Source organism: Podarcis muralis, chromosome 4 (assembly GCF_964188315.1).
Source record: "Podarcis muralis chromosome 4, rPodMur119.hap1.1, whole genome shotgun sequence".
In the NCBI taxonomy this organism is placed as follows: Eukaryota; Metazoa; Chordata; class Lepidosauria; order Squamata; family Lacertidae; genus Podarcis; species Podarcis muralis.
Window position 1 is genome coordinate 49,783,397 of NC_135658.1, and position 21,301 is coordinate 49,804,697.

General features: G+C 38.9%; 1 protein-coding gene across 3 annotated transcripts in view; it reads left to right on the plus strand.

Annotated features, from left to right (window-relative positions):
- The window catches only part of NCAM2 (neural cell adhesion molecule 2), a 197,376-nt gene that overhangs the window by 72,834 nt on the left and 103,241 nt on the right, over positions 1–21,301 (plus strand). For all 3 annotated transcript variants that reach the window (XM_028726954.2, XM_028726955.2, XM_028726953.2), the window contains exon 2: positions 21,116–21,190. In XM_028726954.2, coding sequence (XP_028582787.2) covers positions 21,116–21,190 — 75 coding nt within the window. The remainder of the gene's footprint in view (positions 1–21,115; positions 21,191–21,301) is intronic.

Below are 21,301 nucleotides of genomic sequence, written 5' to 3' on the forward strand. Positions count from 1 at the left end.
GCCTACTGCGTAGCAAATCGTCACAACTTGTAGGATTGCGGTTAGGCATTTGTTAAAAAATTGGTTGGTAGAGGGGTAAGGATTGGCGGTGCCTGCCCCTCCAATGCTGCTGTGGAAAGGGAATTTCATTAAAAGAATCCAGGGGCTTGCCATTCTTTCGTCCGTACCCCTGAATGGGGCTTAGGGCCGTGCAAGCCCCCGGGAGCATGAGTGGGGGGGATGAGGGTCTGGTGCCCAGCTCCATGCTCTCCCCAATATTGTTTTCCCTTACTGTCTTTTGCCGGAATCCGGAAACCAGTTCTGTCCCTGGGTGTGGGGACAGATAGTCATAACCAATGCCTAAGCAACCACTCACATTTATGTATTTTAATAAAGTTGTGGCCAAAATGATGTCAAAAACCTTAAACAAAAATTATGTGTGAATTGTGAATTATTTAGGGGTGGCTTGGGGGACCTCGACACGCAACACATGTCTGCATCACATGCTATGTCTATTTGTTGTTGTTGTTCTTAATATTTTGATTTTTTTTTGCAGATAAATAATTAAACCAACATTAAGTCCCCAAACCCCACACTTTTATTGGGACCAACCAAAATATTACAAAATAATGATGAAGCTTGCACACTATTCTGTGACATTTTGGTTGTCCTAATAAGGGCATTGCCCAACCATGGGTTTTGATTCACCACCCGCATCCCCTATTATAGACCAATGCCACTTCATTTGCTTTGCATGTGTTTTGAAGAAATAGAACTATTAATCTACAAATAGCCTAGCTACATGTCAAACAGATCCTCTCTGTGTGTGGTGGGGAATCTTATAATAGAACACACACAGCCATCTGAATGTGTAGAAGACAGCAAACTGGGAAGCAAATACATTTCTATGTCTTTGCTGAGCTCTGATCCTATCCTTCTTGTTTATGATGGCTATCCCTACCCTACCCCCACTGCTTATGTAGCAATGGCATTGTATTCAGGATATAGGATAAATGACTTTCCCCCCTGCCCAAAAGTACTAGACAACTTCAAGGAGGACAGATCTATTCCTTGCTGTACTGTAAGCCATTATAGATTAATTAGATTACTAATTGGCAGCTGGGGAAAACATGAGGGGGAAGAGGCTTCCTGTTCTGCTGTTGAGCTGTCTAGAGGTCTCTGACTGGCTCTCTCTGCCAGCAGGGCTACTGAGACCTTACTTCTGATCCAGGAAGGAAGTTGATATGTTCTGAAAGTAATTTATGTTTATATCTGAAATGGCAGTATACATTTCGTGCGTGCTGTGTTTGTGCTTGGCATCATCTGAAGCATTTGCATTGGCATACTTATTTGCAGTAATGGTGTGAAATCAAGTTTTGAGTCGATGTGTTGGTCCCTTTATATAGCAAGCAAGTGCCAGGTTTAAATCTGAAAATATGTGTAGGAATCTAAGAATACAAAGTGCAACCTTATAGTAGTCCAGAAAATAATAATAATAATAAATGTACCAAGAAGGAGAAAGCTTTATGGCCTATGAGAAGAAAAAGCTCATTTCTAAGAGAGCATGTAGGGTTTTTATTTATATTGCAATAGTGCCAAATGGGCCCTGATAAATTCAGAGCGCATTGAATATGACTCATTGATGACATTATATTTTCTAATGTACGAACAGATTTCACTCCAGCTATATAATCTCATCAATACCAGTGGTGTTCTGGATAAGCAGAAAGGCTTTGTGTTCTGCTATTGAAAAGACCAGGGTAGGCAAAATGTTAGGGTTGCCATATTTCAAACAGTGAAAATCCCCTGCTATAGACAGCAGTATCCCATATATGTCCAGGAAATTCTGGACATATGGCAACCATACAAAACATAAATGATTAAACTCAGCAATCTTAGCTTACTACTTTAAAAAAAGTTTTGCTCATTTGCTCTGGAGAGTGGGGACTTTTTCCAAAGCATGACACAATGTTTTTTTTCTTGGTATGCTGCTACACAGCAAGCATGTGGTTTGCCACTACAGTGGTACCTCGGGTTAAGAACTTAATTCGTTCTGGAGGTCTGTTCTTAACCTGAAACTGTTCTTAACCTGAAGTACCACTTTAGCTAATGGGGCCTCCTGCTGCCACCGTGCCACCGTAGCCTGATTTCTGTTCTCATCCTGAAGCAAAGTTCTTAACCTGAGGTACTATTTCTGGGTTAGTGGAGTCTGTAACCTGAAGCATCTGTAACCCGAGGTACCACTGTACTAGATAGACTTTCAGTCTAAACCAGCAGGACTGTAATGATGTTCTTATAGCATGCTATATCTGCACTTTCACTTTCCAAATGACTAAAGTGGCACCATTGCTGCACCTGCCAGGCCCTTAGAAAATAATAATGATAGGGCCTAAAGAGTGGCAGGATGATGAGACATTGTTGGGCTGGCTGGCTAGGTCAGATGAGTTAGCTAGGAATACCTGGGGAAATAACCACCCAGTTTGTTTATCTTGCTCTTCAGACAAGTATTGTCTCAGTTTTCTTCATTAAAAAGCAGGGGGGAGGGAGGGATGCCCTGCTCTTAGCCTTAAAAACGTTTTTTTAAAAAGACCACAAAAGGAATAGAAGTGGAAGGAAGATATAGGTCAGTTCTTTAAGGTCAGAACAAAGAACACGCATTTCTGTCTAGTTTGGTCCAAGCCCCATAACTATGAGTTTCATTTGCATCTTTATTGTTATGTGTTAACCCATCCCCTGCAGCTGTAAAACATGTGGCAAGTCAGATAAGTTCATTCAGTAGAGAAATAAAATGGATGGTCATAGTTGTGCAGGGGGAGTTCTTATCAGTTTCATTTTTGAATGACAGACTTATTTGAACTCAAGCTTGACAGTGTGTCTTCTTCTTGTTGAAAACTTATGGTGGGGACTAGATCAATGCTTGAATTATAGGGAATCTAGAAGTCCCAATTGTAGGGAATCCAGCTTGTTTTAACAAAGCTATGGGATGATATAGCTAAAATTCGGGGGCTGGGCTTTGTGGATACCATTTATAACCATTTTCCTTTTCACCTAAGAAGTGACCACAACACACAACATCTTGCTTAAGCTTGAGAAAGTATCTGTAAAAGTAAGAATGAAAGACAGTCTTTTACCCACTTCTCCAGTTAGCCTGGAGAAGACCCTTCACTGTAGAAGGATCTATTTTAAAATTCCTTGTCAATTACACCACTGTGCTGACAGAACTTCTGGGACTCATGCCTACTAAGAACCAGGGTGAAGTGATAATGGTTTTTTTCTGTTCTTTTTTCAACACACATTTCCAAGATTGTGCAAGTTCTATTTTATCTATTTATTACAGTCATGTTCACCTTTCATCTCCAGAGCTGAAGGAAGAGTACTTGCCCCACTTTTTTTTTTAATAGAATCATAGAATTGTAGAGTTGGAAGGGACCTTGAGGATCATTTAGTCCCAACACCTTGCAATGCAGGAATATGCAGCTGTTCCATATGGGGATTGAACATGCAACATTGGTATTATCAGCACCACACTCTAATCAACTGAGCTACCATGTCAGGCTGAGCTTGGCTAGAGGGCTTCATGACAAGTTGGGGATTTGATCCTGGGTCTCCCCTGTTCTAGTCTGACACTATATTCAGCCCCCAATATCCCATTTCTCCAAAGAAAGTCAGATGAGATTGTACTGGACATAAGGATATGGAATTCTTGTCTGCTCAAATGGAACTGCAGTACCTTCATGACAAAATTGAACCTGGTAGTGTACCAACAAATCTGTATTCAAAATCTAGTGAGGAGTGCATATTGAATTCACTGGATTAATATATGATTTTTTTATTATTTTTTTGTGTGGGTCACTGTTTATTTATTTTTCACACACAACAAGAAAATTAAGCAATCTTTTACAATCAACAATTTAAGTCATTATCTTTACACTGCGTGTCCTCACGCCTCGGCTTGCTTCCTTTCCTGCTTTGATTTTCTTGAGATATGTCCCCTCCTGTAGATTCTTATTCCCCTTCTATGCACATCACAGGAATTAATATATGAATTTAAACAGCCTTTGCAGTTCAAAAACAGAGTTTCCATATTACCTAACATAATCTTGAACATACTGCTTTTCAATTTTCACATTCAGCTGTGAGTAATTGATTTTATGTTCCATAATGTACAAGTATGTCTGAATCATCCCTAAGTCTTATTATAAATCTGCATTACTCTTCAGTAGTCAACAGTATCCCTAGAGAACTTAAGAATAATAATTCCTCATAGCAAGTGAGAATGAGTTTAGTTTAGATATGTTAATTGGTTTTACTTAGTCATGTAGATATTCATTTCTCCAGCAATTTGAGAACCTTGCTCAGTTTCATTTCTTATTTCTATCATGATCTTCTACCAAAAGTATTTAGAGTAGCTTAGAACATGTAAGAAATAGCTACTCATTACATTCAAATGCATGTAACTGAATCCCGGTGACACCCCTCCCCCCCTCCCCAAGTAAAGCAACTTCAGCTGGTGTTCAGAATGGAAAACAAGCTGGGGAATCATGTAATGTGGGCTGGGGGAAAGGTTTAACACCCTTCCATCATTTCCTCACTTCAAATCACCCTGTACTCAAGTGACTTGTGGGGGCAGTGGCAGAGTGCTGGTGTTATGATTAAGTTATATGCATTGGTGTGCAGTGTGTATTTCAAGCCTTGATGGCAGCCAAGCAGTTTTTGTTTGTTCTTTCTGAATATAAGATATACAATGGTATGCTCCCCCCCCCAGGTGAACCTGGTACTGCCATTGTTCAGATTTCACCACTCATCTCTTTCTTCAAGTGGAGAGGGACACTGAAAAACCCAACATTGGCATAGGTTACAGGGGTTCCTGGTTTTACGCAATTTTGCATTTATACATGGAGCCCAGGAACTGAACCTTCATGTAAGCTGCAAGTTACCTGTATACATTTTGAGTCAAGAATCTGTAATACACACACACTCTCTCTCTATTTAAATGTTATTTTGATATGATTTTTTTTAAAAAAAAAAAATGCATACAATGCTAAAAGAGAACAAAAATTTAAAATGCGCATGTGAAAATGACACTAGTCTGGACAAATTTGTCCATCTGTAATTTTGTGGTAGTTTTTGATAGTGTTCACTGTGCAGAAGAATATAATTTTGAGTGAACAGTTCAAATGTTTAGTGAAGTACCTTATATGAAGTGTTGATTTCATATAAGATTTGAATTTGGTTAAGGTACAATATTCCAAAGCCAGAAAGGAAAAGATTGGCATTAGTATTTCAGTAAAATTATTGTTAGTATAAGATATTAAATACTTAATACTTTTGGTTATAAAAGAGACATTAGTTGTTTTAAGAAATACGATATGTTTTTGAATTATGCAAATTTTCTTACGTTAAGCTTGCATCACTACATTATCATATTTTTTGCAGTTATTTAGAGATTAAATCTTGAAGAAATGAACACATTATTTTAAAGCAATATAATATTCATCTCAAAAAGGAAAGTGCATAGTTCTTGAGTTAATTTTCAGAGCTCGTTTTCAAAACAAGACATAATTGTTGCTGCTGCTTCCCCCTCCTTTTGTTTGCCCAATCTTAACAGCCAGTACAATGGAAGCACATTCTGTTTCTTTGACTCATATTTTATGTAATGTGTATGCGTATGTGTGTGCGTGCCTTGCCCCTTATTTTCTGGCACCTGTAGAGTTCTGACATTTTAAAGAACACAAAAGGTCTGGATGTACATATCAAAAACTGTATGTTTCGGAAAACTATACCAACAAATCAATGTTTATCGTATTTTAAGATAGTCCATTATACCTTAATTGGGAACAAGTGGCTGTTATACAACTAAGCATCCTGTACATTTGCCAGAACCAGCAAAGGTTAATAGGACCATTTTTAATTATCATTACAATAACATCATGGAAAGAGGAAGACTGAAGAGGCTTGTTGATTTGAAGGCATTGTCCTAGTGAAGCTTTAATGACTGCACTCTAGGCTGCTGGAAGGAAAGATTTTAGAAAAGAAACATGCAAATGATTCTCTTCTCCATCAACCTCACCAGTCTTACATGCACTTTCACTTGCCTTTTCATTCTTCTTCTGAAAGCGTATCATGATGATGTTGATCTCTTAGAGAGACTGGGGAAGTACAATGTCATACTCAGGAATTGGAAATATCCAGGAGAAAAAATGGAGAGGTGGTCAAGCATTGAGTGCACACTGATGGGAGAACTTTCAGATTTCATCCCACCCCCAACTCAAAAGGGCTTGTCATCGGTCTCAGTTTTGCTTCTTGCCCCTTTACCACTATGGTCTTGTACTTTTGGAGGAAGAGAGGGAAACTAGCCCTGTTGTGTATCAGGGGGGAAGGGGCTGTGGGGAGAGAGTCTCTTCCTTAAAATTCCTGGGAGTTTACCTTAGTGAAGACCTCACTTGGAAAAACAATATAACTCAGGTGGTTAGGAAGGCCCAACAGAGACTCCATTTCCTCAGGGTCTTGCAAAAGAACAATGTTAAACAACAATTGATGACCTCCTTCTACCGGTCCACAATAGAAAGTGTCCTCTCATATTGTATCACAGTGTGGTACGTTGGCTTGACAGCCAAGGACAGAGAGTCTTTACAGAGGGTGGTGAACACAGCACATGTTATCATAGGCTGTCCCCTGAGTCCACTAGGTGACATTACAAGGGTTCGTTGCCTTAGGAGAGCGAGAAAAATTCTCAGGGACGATTCACATCCCGGCCAGCACCTCTTTAATCTTCTACCCTCGGGCAGGAGATATAGAAGTATAATTATCCGTAAAGGTAAAGGACCCCTAACCATTAGGTCCAGTCGTGGACGACTCTGGGGTTGCGGCGCTCATCTCGCTTTACTGGCCAAGGGAGCTGGCATACAGCTTCCGGGTCATGTGGCCAGCATGACTAAGCCGCTTCTGGTGAACCAGAGCAGCACACAGAAATACCGTTTACCTTCCTGCCGGAGCTGTACCTATTTATCTACTTGCACTTCGTGCTTTTGAACTGCTAAGTTGGCAGGAGCAGGGACCGAGCAACAGAAGCTTACCCTGTCACAGGGATTCAAACTGCTGACCTTCTGATCGGCAAGCCCTAGGCTCTGTGGTTTAACCCACAGCCCAACCCACGTCCCATAATCAGTCGTATCAACAGGCTAAAAAACACTTTCTATCCGTGGGCTGTTAGGCTGCTGAACGGAAAATAATATAGTGCAACTGACTTTTGGGGATGGTGTGTTGTGTGACAAGCACACAAAATGCAACGAGATTGAGTGTTTGGGGGGGGGGAGGCTTGGTTAATTTCATTGTACACATGTTATACATTGACAATAAAGGCATTATTATTATTATTATTATTATTATTATTACTACTACTACTACTACTACTTAGCATGCTGTGATTTTATTGGAGATGAGGGGAGCCAAGGCTTTTCTAGTTGTTCCTGCATTCTTATTGTGAATTATGAGAAATGAACATTTTTGTAACCATCATCATGAAGGCAAGCCCCAGTCCATGCCCCACCCCACAGATAATCCCTCGTGGAAAAATAATGTTGAAGCAGGGCAACAAGACCAACCATATAGCCTTCTTTCAGGCCAGTCAATCAGGAAATAGTTATTCGCTTTAATTTGCATAAAGTGGTTCACTGCAGACTGACACCCACAACAAATCCATTACAAGCACTTCAAAATATTTTCCCCAATTTTACTCTGATTGTTGTCATGGGATCAATCTGAATTTATTCTGGACAGTTTCAACCAATCACATTTTTGTTGTTGCTTCAGTTCATTTCCGAGGAGCCAACACACCATTTTGAAGAGTGAGTAGATAGCTGTGGAAGAAGCAGGCAGGTTGTGTTGCTTTGACTAAAGCAGGAACGGGGTACCATGATAAGATCATTTGGTTTCTTCCTTTCTTGCACCACATCTCAGAAAAGTTCTCCGCTATTGCATCTCCACGTGATTGTCTGCTCTCTCTTTGTATCATCCCTTTCCAAAGTGTGCAATGTTTCCTCTTTCCTACTCTAGAGTAAACATTTGGAAGGCATAATATAGTTCCCGTTTCAGTTAAGAAAAAAAGTTTGTGTTGGCTATCAGAAATCTGAGAAACACTACTCTTAAGATAGTCCTCTTGAAATTTGAGGTCACTTAAGAGTACTGCAGTTGTAATGTGAAACAGGATATTCACCGCAGGTTTCCTCTTTTTTTACCTTTACTGTTAGGTTCAGTACTGCTTTGTTTCTGACTTCCAAACTTTAAAATAAACATTGCATAATGCTTGAGATCAGTTGAAGACTGCAGTTAATATCTGTGATAGGATACCTTCCATACCCCCATCCAGGGTCAGCCCACCCATGGGGCAAGGTGAAGCCATCTCTTCAGGTGGCAAGATCACTAAGGGAAACACAGTCTGATGCCAATCTTTATTCAGGGCTGGCTCATCCGTGATACAAAGTGAGGCGCGACTACTTCAGGTGGCAGAATCCACAGGGGAAGCAGGCCCCAATGTTGATTTTAGTTCCTTCCTTGTTACTAACATAGCTATTCTGTAGCACCTTCTTTCCTGATATGGAGACACCATTTTGAGATCCACCTCAGGTGCCAAAATGTATTAGGCTGGCCCTATCCCTATCCCTATCCCAAATAATCTGGAGCTCTGCCTAGTCAAGATCAGAAAAGGGGTAATGCAGATTGGAGTTGTGCAAAAGTCTGAAAAGTACGGTACTTATCTCTTAATGGCACCCTCTTTCCATCTGGTATGTCGTTAAAGCTGCAGCTGATGAAGCAGAGTTTCAGCACTTAATCATACAAGCAAACTCCTAAAATGTACCAGTTAACATAGTACTGTTATTTTCCTTGCCTGCTTTCCTTGCTCATTCTGTTTATTTTTGAAGCAATGTCCTTATTTATATGTAATTCATTATTATTATTATTATTATTATTTTGTAACTTAAACTAATTGATTAGTGGTGCCTATACTAATGGAGGTTCCCTGAAGTTTCAACCTAGGGCATAATTTTAGGACATTAGTGTTGCACTACTGTATATAATACTGCCCTGCAGGGTGTTTATTGATTCTCACTGGTGTCTTGAGTATGCAAGAACGGCAATCTGAAAATGCCTGTTCTGCTGGGGAAAAGGCTAATCCTTTTATATAAAAATTGTGACTGGAACCAAGAAACACTAGATGTAACAAACACCTGAAATAGGACAAAGAATGAGAACCTGGGATTTCTAGGGCATAGCCGATTAAATTGGGGTGAATGGGTATTTCAATGAGACTTTTAAAAAAATTCTTTTTTCCCCTTAACTTACACTTATCACTGACAGCTGTTCTTCTATTTTATCACTTTAATTATATTTTCCATTTTGTGCTTGTGGCAGCAGTGCCTGTCTTATTTATCCCCCAGGATGCCCTTGGAATGACACTACATGAACAATGTCCTCCATTGATAGTCACCATTCCCCACACCCTAAGGCTTGTCTTGGAATTATGCTACATCTCAATGTAGTGTTGTTTTTCAGGCAAGGAGCTACCGCAAGAAAAGGAGAAATTGCAGGCATTCCCCAGCTGCCTATGGTAAATGCCGCTGAAACTTTTGGAGGGATTAAAAAAATGGTACTCCTCAAGAAGCACAAGTGCCTCTGGGGTTCATGGAAGTAGTTGTAAAGTGTTTTGGATTGTGGTGAATGATATCTAGGTATTGTGGATAAAACAAAAACCTCTCAATTTTATTGACACCAAGTGCTTTTTTAATCATTGTTTGAGCAAATTACCTCAAACAATTTTGTCATAGTCTAGAAAGAATTAGTTGCAGTTTCTGTTTTATCTAATACTGCTATAATACACTACCTTATTTAAATGCACCATATACCTTTGCTCTTCAGTCTGGATAGCAGGTATGTGGAAAGCATTTTTTTAATCAATTCAAAACCATCTGCACTACATATATTATACAAAAATATACCAGAGCACTTTTCAGGCATTCAAAAGTGGGCAATCCTGTGTATCCTTACTCAAACATTAGTGGGGCTTTCTATAAAGTAAAGTGTATGTAGAATTTACAATCTTAGAAATCTATGCTGTTTTATAGCTTCTATAGCTATGCTTCTTTTGTGTTGTTACATTATAGGAAACACTTATTTTCAATTTAAATTACACTTGCTAGAAATGTGCATTTTTTAACCTATGAATTGGTATAGTTTTAAAGATGAGAATTGGTATTTTTATTCTTCCCTGTTGAATATGATTTCATTTTTAAAACGGTTGCTTTTCAAGACATTTCCCCAAGGATCTGCGTGTAGCGTGTATTTGAGATTAGTTGAAATACACTCCCCCCCCCCCCACAAGAGGGTGTCCACAAAATTCTGACAATGCATTTTAATTCTGAAGTTTACAGCCCTGTTGTGTTCTTTATTATATCTTCCTTATCTTTCTTTTTTTTTTTTAATTGAACAATGAATGTCAAGTTAGTGGAAGGGCCATTAGCTCAGTGATAGTCCAACAGCATTTCAGCTAGAAAAACTGGAAATGAGTTCTGCATGTTGGTCATTTTTGTGGTAAAAGTCACAAAAGCCAACAACATTTTGCCAAATGTAGAATACCACTATCCATTGTGCATTTATTTCTTTTATTAGTTCATGCTTGATATGTAATCCAATTTTTATTCAGGCATGTGTGCTTTATTCCAAGGAGAAATATACTACAATAATATAATTCCTACTAAGCATGACCACCTAACTCTTTAATCCTCTTCATTAGTCAAATTTCTTACACATTATAATTTTGAAGCATAGTGAGTCCCCATGGATTTTCATGGTTTCTCCTGGGAAAATTACTAGTTGAGAGACTGAAAATGATTTCTAAACCTTCAAAAAACATTGGATTAAAATTGTGGGAATGTATCCTCTTCTTGTTTGCATGCAGGATACAAAATACAGTGTGTGCATTTGTGTGCGTAATTTTAGAACAAAAGGCGGGCCCACCAAACCTCCCCAGTTTGCCCATGATACGGTTTTGCATAGACCACAATTACTTGTTCAGCACTTGATGTCACCTGATGTTATGTGGGGAATCGGTAAAAGTGTGGGGCCTAAATGAAACTTCTAAGTGCTTTCATTATTCTTCCTTTGCACCCACTGACATAATTTAAAACACTTAAAATGGTTCTGTCACAGAAAAGGCACCCAAGAGAAAAAAAGTGTTGAGTTGCAGTTGGAGGGAAAGAATTTGGAGAGCACTGCAAGTGGACTTCTGATTGTTCCTTTGAAGTCGAATCACATGATGTCAGGTGATCAACAGGTGGGCTGCCCCTTCTACCTGTGAAAGGTCAGTTGGGGGACCTGGAAACTTTCAAAAAGGTGGCATCTCATATCAGGGCTCACAAGCAAAATTGCTATTTCCTTCTCTCTGTGATATCTGTTAGAAGAATTAGCTAATTTTACCTCCATGGTATCCCTGTGGGGCATATCTTTGCCTTTCTTTCTTTCTTTCTTTCTTTCTTTCTTTCTTTCTTTCTTTCTTTCTTTCTTAAAATATTTCTTATTAAAGATTTTCCTGGTTTACAAAAGCACACACATTGTCTCTGTCTTCAGGTTGTGTTTTCTACAGATCAGTTACATCTGTTGTGAAGCATTGGTGTTATATGCAGTACAGGGTTGGGAAGAAAAGAGGGGGAGGGAGAGAAGGGATGGTAAAGCTTATGTTCTTTTACTTAGTGTATGTGTGTGGGGTTTGTGCAAGCGTCACTTGGGTAGGTTCTCTTTCTATTTACTTGTTATGTTTCCTTGTGGTGAGAGAGGTTGGGGTGGCCTAGGGTGTGGTTGATTGTCTTTGGTTGGCAGAAGTGAAGTTTGTGCGTGGGGGGAGGGGGTTGTTGAGTTAAGTTAGCCATACTGAATATCTTTTCAACCTGGCTCTAGCAGGAAAGGACAAGGTGTGTATTAATAAGAACTTTTGCCAGTATGCACTTACTGTACAGAAAGTGTCCAGACAAGAGGGCACCAAACTCATTTAAAAGGTTTTAGTTAACCTTTCTTGAGAAAGAAGTAGCAAACTCACACATGCTACAGTTTAGATTCAGAGTAAGCACTGTGAGCTAACCCTGGGTCTACAAATGCAAATGAATGATGTGGAAATGATGTGATGGGCTGCTGTCATGGTATATAGAATTGTACTGCTGCATACTATTGGTGCAGGGCTCCAGGTTTTCTTAGTTCTTGTCCATAAAAAAAATAATATAACTTCCCCACAAATACAAACCAGTCGATCAAGGAGAAATGATTTTCTTTCAGAAGGGAATTATAAAAACTATGGTTTTCCTACCTGCTGTTAGAAGTGGTGCATTCTATACTGCCACCTCCTTTTTCATAACTATCCTCAATCTTTAGTTACAATAGAAGCATTTTTTATTTTATTATTCTCTATTTCTTCAGAAAATATTAAGCAATTTTCTTAGCTATTTTTGGAGGGACAGGGTTAGTTGAGAGCAGATTTTCATGTAATTTGACTTTTTATGCCAATCTAAGGATTTTTATAATGTCTGGGCACTGAAGTCTCTTGCTTCTAGGCTCTAATTTATGGTGGTGTTCATTGATTTTGTGTATGTGCAAAACAAATTGCTTCTGGAAATGTATTGATATATGAATATGGATCATATTCAGCTTTCTGGAATGGCAAACACTATGTGAGAGGTGTATCTTGCCCTTTCAAAATCATCTTTATTTAGTTACTCATTACCTTTCCCCGTATTTGATTCTCTTCCATATTTTGTATAACAGATCTATATACCCCAGTAACTCATTAACTTGTTAAATGATGATTTTTAAAAAGACATTCTGTGTTGGATAGTAGAAAGATTGCTGGAAGGTTGTGTTTAGAGAAGGGATGAATCATTTATTATATTTTCTGTCTTCAGGGATTAGTGCTGATACTTGCGTAGCCAAAATCCATGCACTTATTGGAAAAAAGTTATGTACTTTTCATTAAGCGCTTGCTTTCTTAAAAAAAGAAAAAGCAATCCCAAACAGGCAATAGACTTTTGACTACAGACATTGCAGAAGTAGATGCTATTATAAGAAAATGAGAAAAAAGAGCACAACAAAAGAAACCTGGGGTGGGGAGGACCCACAATAGACTGTGCCATACCATGCTCTGTGCAGTCATGCAGAAGAAAGGGGAGGGGAAAGGAGCAGGAAGAGAACATAGCCCATCTAAATGTAGATACTTGTTCAAAGACATTAAAAGCATAAGAAGGACCCTGCTGGACTAGGTCAAAGGCCCAAGCAGTTAGTTTAGTTTCCTGTTCTCACAGTGACCACACAGAGATGTCTTTGAGAATCCCATAAACAGCAGTTGAGTGCACCAGTTTCCCCAAATCTGCAGTTCCCAGGTTTGTTCTACCTGCTCCAACAGTGCAGGGAGAACAAAAACATGGCTAGATGCTTTATATTTCTTTAATCCTCTTTTAATGTCATCCCATTTTATTTGAAATAATTTCAATGGAAGTGTTACTCCATTTCAATACTGTCTCTTGAAACAAATGGCTCAATGCTAATTTGGAAACAATCATAGTTAAAGTGTAAATGTTGGGGCATTAAAATACCATGTACAGTAGTGCCATGCATAGCAGATCACCAATTACAAGCCTTTCGCTCTTGAGTTGAGCCAAAACACTTTTAGATTTTAGGCAACTTCTGCCTTTCCAGCGCAGCATGCTGCTGCTTTGCCTAAAGGTAAAGGGACCCCTGACTATTAACTCCAATTGCAGACAACTCTGAGGTTGCAGGGCTCATCTTGCTTTACTGGCCGAGGGAGCTGGCGTTTGTCCACAGACAGCTTCCAGGTCATGTGGCCAGCCTAAGCTGCTTCTGGTGAACCAGAGCAGTGCATGAAAATGCTGTTTACCTTCCCGCTGGAACAGTACCTATTTATCTACTTGCACTTTGACGTGCTTTCGAACTGCTAGGTTGGCAGGAGCTGGGACTGAGCAATGGGAGCTCACCCCGTCATGGGGATTCGAACTGCCGATTTTCTGAGCAGCAAGCCCTAGGTTTTGTGGTTTAGACCACAGTGCCACCCGCATCCCGCTGCTTTGCCTAGCAATTGCTTTAATGGCTGAAAAGTTTTAGTTCAACAATGTTTAAGATAAATTATAATTTACTGCATGCAAACAACTGAACATAATTCCATAGTGAACATTACATTTACATTATTCTGTTAAAGATCTCAAATGAATCTATTTTGATATGTAAAAGAGTAAGACCCTGCAATATTGTCTTTTTATTGTTGTTTATTGTTTTTATTGTTATTACACACAGTCAGGCTAGGAACATAAAGAAGTCCCTGTGCAAGAATATTCAGGCATTTACTGTAGGGGAAAGCAGTCATTTCATCAGAACATCCCACAGGGAATATGGTGCTGCAGTGTGGACAATGGCTTTTATTAATTTGCAAAACAGCTTTGACATAGCTTGGAAAAGAGGATACAGTATTCCAAAAATGTTAAATAGAAGCCTTCTACTTAGAGTTTTAGGGGTTTTTACTGCCCGCCATTTACAGTTTTCCAGACCTCTGAATCCAAGCTACTACAAACAATGTTACAACTCCTGCAAAAAGGATATTAGTGCTATTAGACTTTTCTTCCTAGCAAGAATCCTAAGCGCTTCATTTTTAAAAAAAAATCTTTTAAGATAGTCCAAATTAAGTTCAAGATATGTAATAGAATTCTGACCCCAAATTACCTTAACTTTAAGTAATTGCACTGATTCTACAAAAAGTTCTCAGCAGTATAGTGTAATTCAAAATAAGTTTGGGCTTCTTATACCCCAGGGTGTATTTTCAAGAGAGCTGATTCACCGGTTCCAATTAAAATGAATGGGCAAAGAAGGGCATTTTGTACCTCTGAAAGTTAGGTTACAACTAATATTAATAATGTATGTGAAGCTAATCACATATTAATACAAATTTCTGTATTAAACTGAGCCAGGACACCAGGGGCCTTCTGAAAATGTTTATAGGTCCCATTCTTAATCATTGACTAACCAGTTATACACCTAGGATCGTTCATTAAAATTTTGGGTTTCAAGACTTGACTCAAAGCATTTCTCAATTTAGAGGGTAGCTACCAAATCCTAGGTGTGTAGCTGTGTTTAGTCAGGAATTAAGAATGTGCCCTATGAACATAGTTTTTCAAGGTCCATATAGGCCTTGAAAAATAGAACACACAATTTAGCATAAATAATGCTTTTTAAAAAATGGCATAGGTACTGAAAGAATACCAGCTTACTAAAGGTTGCATATAACAATGTTCAGCACAGTATTACCATAGCAACTGCTCAGGCTGGGGCTAAGGATAGCAACAAGGTTGTGTCATTGAAACTGGAACTTACTTCTTAACATAATTTATCAAGCCAAAGTTCATTATATTTAAGTGCCACTGATTTCAACAGAAGAGAGTTAAACTTGTAGTTAGGCTTCCTTTTAGATAAATTAGACTTTAAAATATTTACCTTTGACTAGGTAGTGCCATAAATTTTAAAAGTTTGTTGATTACAATGGGATTTAAATGCACCTAATTTGTTCTGGCTTGTTGCATCCATATATTTATTTTCTGTACCAAAGGATGAAACACTTGCATCACTCTTCTTACACTGGAAACATCTTGAAAATCCCATGGGCTGAATGAACTTTGTGTGACTTCTAGTTCAGTCCCATAAGTAGAGAAACTAAGATCACTTTGCCTGATGATACAACGAAGAATATTACACACAGTCAGGCTAGGAACATAATAATACCAGTATAATGAAGAGTAGTCATTGGTAAACAAGTTAGAATCACTCTTCAGAATTAGTCAACTTGTTTTCAGTTCAGGTTGATAAATCTCAGTGATTTTGTGAATACATCCTAAATTCTTAAATACATATGATGACTGATTTAACAATAGATGAAAAAAATTCCCATTTGAAACTTAATGGCAAACACTTAAAAAATACAACAAACATCCTTCATTACCTTTGGGACTCTGGAGACTGTTGTTTGCCAAATATGGGAGGAGGAAAAATAAACTCTAAATGACCTCAGTAGAGTTTAAAGTTTTGTTTTGTCAAAACTGGCAGGTGCAGCTTACAGGACCTGTGGAAGTTTGCACAACGTAAACTGCCAAAAGCTGATGCCATAAAGCTACTTGGGAGGATGGCAGAGGTTGCCATGCAGAGGACATTAATCAGCCGAATCTTTCTCCTCCCACTGCAATAATTAATGATCACAGAATCATAGAATTGTAGAGTTGGAAGTGATCCCCTGCAATGCAGGCATCTTAAACTAGATCATGCATTTTCTTGTTGACCTATTTAAATGTGCATAGGTTCTGTTTAAGGTTCTGTCTAAGAATATTTATTGATTCATCACACAATTGCATTTTTTGAGGAAACAGATTTGTTGATTTCAATGTACGTAAATAAGCAAGGCTGAGCATTCAGGGATGCAAATTTTGTGTTTTTGAACTCAAAAGCAAAGCAAAACACTTGAGCTCATCTTTAAAATAGAGTACACAATTATTACAGTGGGTCAAAATCACTTGGGAAGCTTCCACAATATGGTGCCTCCCAATCCCCGTTTCCCAAGGACAATCCCCAGATTTACAAATCAGTTCCCATACAAAATCCATTGAAGTTGAAATGTGTCCCTCTATTCATTGGGGGGGGGGGGAATCTGGTAACCTTAGTTTAATCATTATATACACTACTGTCACATACCTGTCTAAAAGTCAGTTCTATTGTAATAATAATAATAATAATAATAATAATAATAATAATAATAATAATAATAATAATAATATAGAGAAGAAACACTTCTATCTTGACAGCAGGTCATATATGGAGCCTGTTTATATGGTAAGCACATGGTATAGCATGGGTATAGAGTTACTTCAATGGAGAAACATTTCCAGTGGGAAGGGGAATTTTGAGAATGGGTTCTAGGAGTAGGAACGATTCATATTTCTAGCTTTTAGAAATAGAGAAACATATTATTACACATCTGCACATTTCAGATAATATTTGAATTGACTGTTGTTGGATATCACTTAGTAACAATCAATAGCATATTATGGAAATGGAATTTACTATCTTACATTTTGTTTTTAATGGCTTAAGGTTGTTCACCGAAAAATAAGAAAATAATTATTGTAGAATGTGTCTGTAGGATACCAGTGGTACCTTGCAGTGGTAGCTGGGTTGTCAAATGGCTTGGCTCCCAAATGCCGCAAACCCGGATGTGAGTGTTCTGGTTTGCAAACATTTTTTGGAAGGCAAACGTCTGACACGGCTTCTGTGGCTTCCGATTGAGTGCCTTGGTTTTCGAATGGTTCCGGGAGTCAAATGGACTCCCGGAATGGAGTAAGTTTGACAGCTAAGGTACCACAGTAATTAAAGAAATATGGAGAAATAGAAAATAGCAAAAGGATAATTAACTTCTGATATAGTGCACAAGCAACTTGAGAAATATAATGTGTAAATTGAGATACTAAGGGTAAGGTACCCCTGCCCGTACGGGCCAGTCTTGACAGACTCTGGGGTTGTGCGCCCATCTCACTCAAGAGGCCGGGGCCAGCGCTGTCCGGAGACACTTCCGGGTCACGTGGCCAGCGTGACATCGCTGCTCTGGCGAGCCAGAGCCGCACACGGAAACGCCGTTTACCTTCCCGCTAGTAAGCGGTCCCTATTTAACTACTTGCACCCGGGAGTGCTTTCGAACTGCTAGGTTGGCAGGCGCTGGGACCGAACAACGGGAGCACACCCTGCCGCGGGGATTCGAACCGCCGACCTTTCGATCGGCAAGCCCTAGGCGCTGAGGCTTTTACCCACAGCGCCACCCGCGACCCATACTAAGGGTACTGTATAACAATTCTTTCCTTTTCTCTCCTCTCCCCACACCTCTAAAAAATCTACTCTAGGATCCCCCAATGCTTCAGCAGATCTTGAGGGTGCATAGGGGACTGCAGGGTAGAGGAGGAGGAAGTGCTGTTGTATGTCACTCAAGTTTACATGTCACTCAAGCTGACTGTTTGAGTGGCTTAAAGAAGTGGCGTAAGTGTTACTCAAGAAGCAGATATGAATGCACACTGGTGGGATGTCTAAACCAGCTAGAAGTTCCCTAACACACCTCTTTACAGATCCACTGCAGTTATTGTTCCACCAGCAGAGAGGAGAAACATGTGCGGTGTAATATGTTCCTTCATTGTTGTCAAGAGGTAGGAAGGGCCGTTCACCTCCCCACTCTGACCACAGTAAACCAGCAGGGGGATGGATGTGATAGATGCTCTACAAGTGAATAACCATGGGCTGCACAAGCATAAATGCGAGTTAGAACTGATCTTCTCCTGCCTTTTATGCAGTAGCTTCATCACATCATCTTAGTACTTCCTGCCGTGTCTTTACAGCTTTACATCTGGTCATGACATTAAACTTTTTTGGACACTGATATCCCTTCAGAATGTTTTCATTTTAATTAAATGTCATACTTCAAATAACTGATGAGAGAACATTCCATGAACCGGTAATAGAGTTTGCTTAACTACCTCATAAGCACAGATTGCTCAACTAATCACTAAGGAAATACTTTTCGATTCTAATCTGCACCAGGGATTTATTTATTTTTAATTCTCTCAAACCGTATTTACATAAAGCCTTGCCAGAAATGATGCTTCTGGCTGGGCTGGGGAAAGAGGGCATATGGTATTTTTTTTGTTTTCTATTTTATAATTATTAAATAACCATATGTAGAACATGTGTTTATATTCTTTCCTTTATTCTGTTACTACTAGAGTTGTGCCTACATTTATAAGTGTAGTTTAGAATTTTTAATACCAGTGCCTTCAAATTCTATTCCTCCTCATGTTGTTTAAGTTGAGGAGCAATCTGTGCCAACTGAATATTAGTGTATTCAGCAATCCTTGAAAATTCAGTCTTCTTCAAATTTTGCAGTGTGGTTCTTCAGCCAACTCATGGAAGGTGATGAAAAGGAAGAGAGATGGGCTGAAGCTAACATATTCATCTCAACGTTTTCCTCCTTATGGAAGAACTTACTCCATTTCCATAATGCCTGAATAGGTTTTCTGCTGTGCTGTGCTGTCTGTCCGTGTAGCATCACAATACTACAGGTTGCATCCAATGCAAGCAAATATTGCAGTCTCTTGTGCCATGTCCCATACTGCTCTGAAGTGTCCCCAACCCTCATAAATATATTTTTGGTAGCACAGGGGGTTCCTCTGGGTAGGGAAGGGGGACATCAACAACACTAGGGTGCCCTTCTTGCTTGACTGCATCCCATTAAAAACAATGAATGATTTCAATGTGAAGCATAATTAATCAGAGATAACTTTATAACCACTACAAAAATGCACTCATTAATCTAGCCTATTAATCAGCTAAACATTGCAGCTAGGCCCATTGCTATTGATCTAATTATTATTATTATTATTATTATTATTATTATTATTATTATTATTATTATTATTATATCCCACCATCAGGCTCGGTTTCCCCAACCACTCTGGGTGGCTTACATAAAAACATAGTAAATGTCAAACATTAAAAACTTCCCGATTCAGGGCTGCCTTCAGGTGTCTTCTATAAATTGTGTAGTTCTTTATTTCCTTAACATCTGATGGGAGGGTGTTCCACACGGAGGGTGCCACTGCTGAGAAGGCCCTCTGCCTGGTTCCCTGTAACTTTACTTCTTGAAGTAGGGGAACCACCAGAAGACCCCCAAAAGAGGACAATTTCTACTTTCTGCATGCAGTTTGGAACTTTTTAGAAGCCAGCACCACTAATTTAGTCAGAATTCTGTTTTCCTGTTTTAATTGTATGTCGCTCAGAACCATGGTCTTCTGTCCCCTTTCAGTAAACATGATATTCTGTTTCATTGGCAATGAGTGATTTAACATATTCTGATGAGTTTTAAGCTTTTATGGTAGATAGCAGGGCACAAATGGGATTTTTATTTTTATTTTTCACTAACCTTTGGAAGCTCTGTCTCTCTGTCATGGTCCTAGTAACTTTCAGGGTTCCTCACACATGCAATCAAGTAAAGAAAAAAATATAGATGTAGCTGCACACTAAACATTAATATTTAGTCCGTTTGATAGCTGAGAGGAAAGCTGTAGCTTGTTGACTGCAAACAGACTGGGCACAGAATCATTTTGTAAGCAACTCTTATGATAGTTCTGCTGATGGGAAGGCTGAGTAGTGAGCAAGATGGATTTCTTTAAACAGAATATGACCCCTTTTACAAATGACAAATATTTTAAAGTGTTATGAAAATTTTGTAACTTGTTGCGGGCCGGGACCTACATTGCAGCTGAGAACCAATGTTAACTAACATTAATGATAAATGCGGTATTTTTCTGATTCCATTAAGAAACCTTCAAGAGAACTGCTTTTGGTTAGAGAAATATGGATATGCCCCACCGTTTCTTGACCTTTCTTGATTTTTTATTCACCCTTGTCTGCTTGTAGTAAACACATCCCAATGGCAAAATTCAATGCATTTCAGGGTTTGTTTGTTTTTTTGTTTGTTTTTTTTTTTGCCCACAGGTGGTTTTGTTGTTGTTGTTTTGTTTCCAGAAGGAAAATAGCAAGTGGCAAGTGGCTGTTATTTGGGGACATTGTGCAGGTAACAATCTGTGACAATGTCACTCAAGGACTACCATGTAGGTCTACTTATGTGTGAATTATTTAGACACCATTGAGTTCATCTAGTGTAGTCTGGATTTAGCTAAATGTATTTAAAAATTAATAGATGGTGTGATGTGTTTAGAATAACGTGATTGTCTCTTTTAAAAAATCTCTTTAACGGTTTTCCCCCCTTTTTTATATATGAGTATGTCTGCCCCTAATATTTGGATTCTGCTTCTAAATATTGGTCTGTGGTGCTTGTTACTTAGAAGTATTCCAAGAGGTAGGGTGTAAGGCTCTTTCAGAGAGGAATCTAATTTGTAGGGACATGATTCTATTTATGGTTTTAATATGTGGAAGTTTTTCTCTTTGTGGACATATGGAAAATTCTGCTTCAATAAAAATAATTATTTTATTTTATTTTATTTTGCAGCACTTTTACAAGTGTCAATTTCCCTCAGCAAGGTAGAAGTCAGTGTGGGTGTATCCAAATTCTTCACATGCACAGGTATGTATATTTGCTTAATTTCAACTTGACTTCTATCCCTTTTCACGTGTGACTAGTGTGTACACCAATTGGAGGCAAGCAGCTAAGCGTCGGGATGGTTAAGGAAGTGTA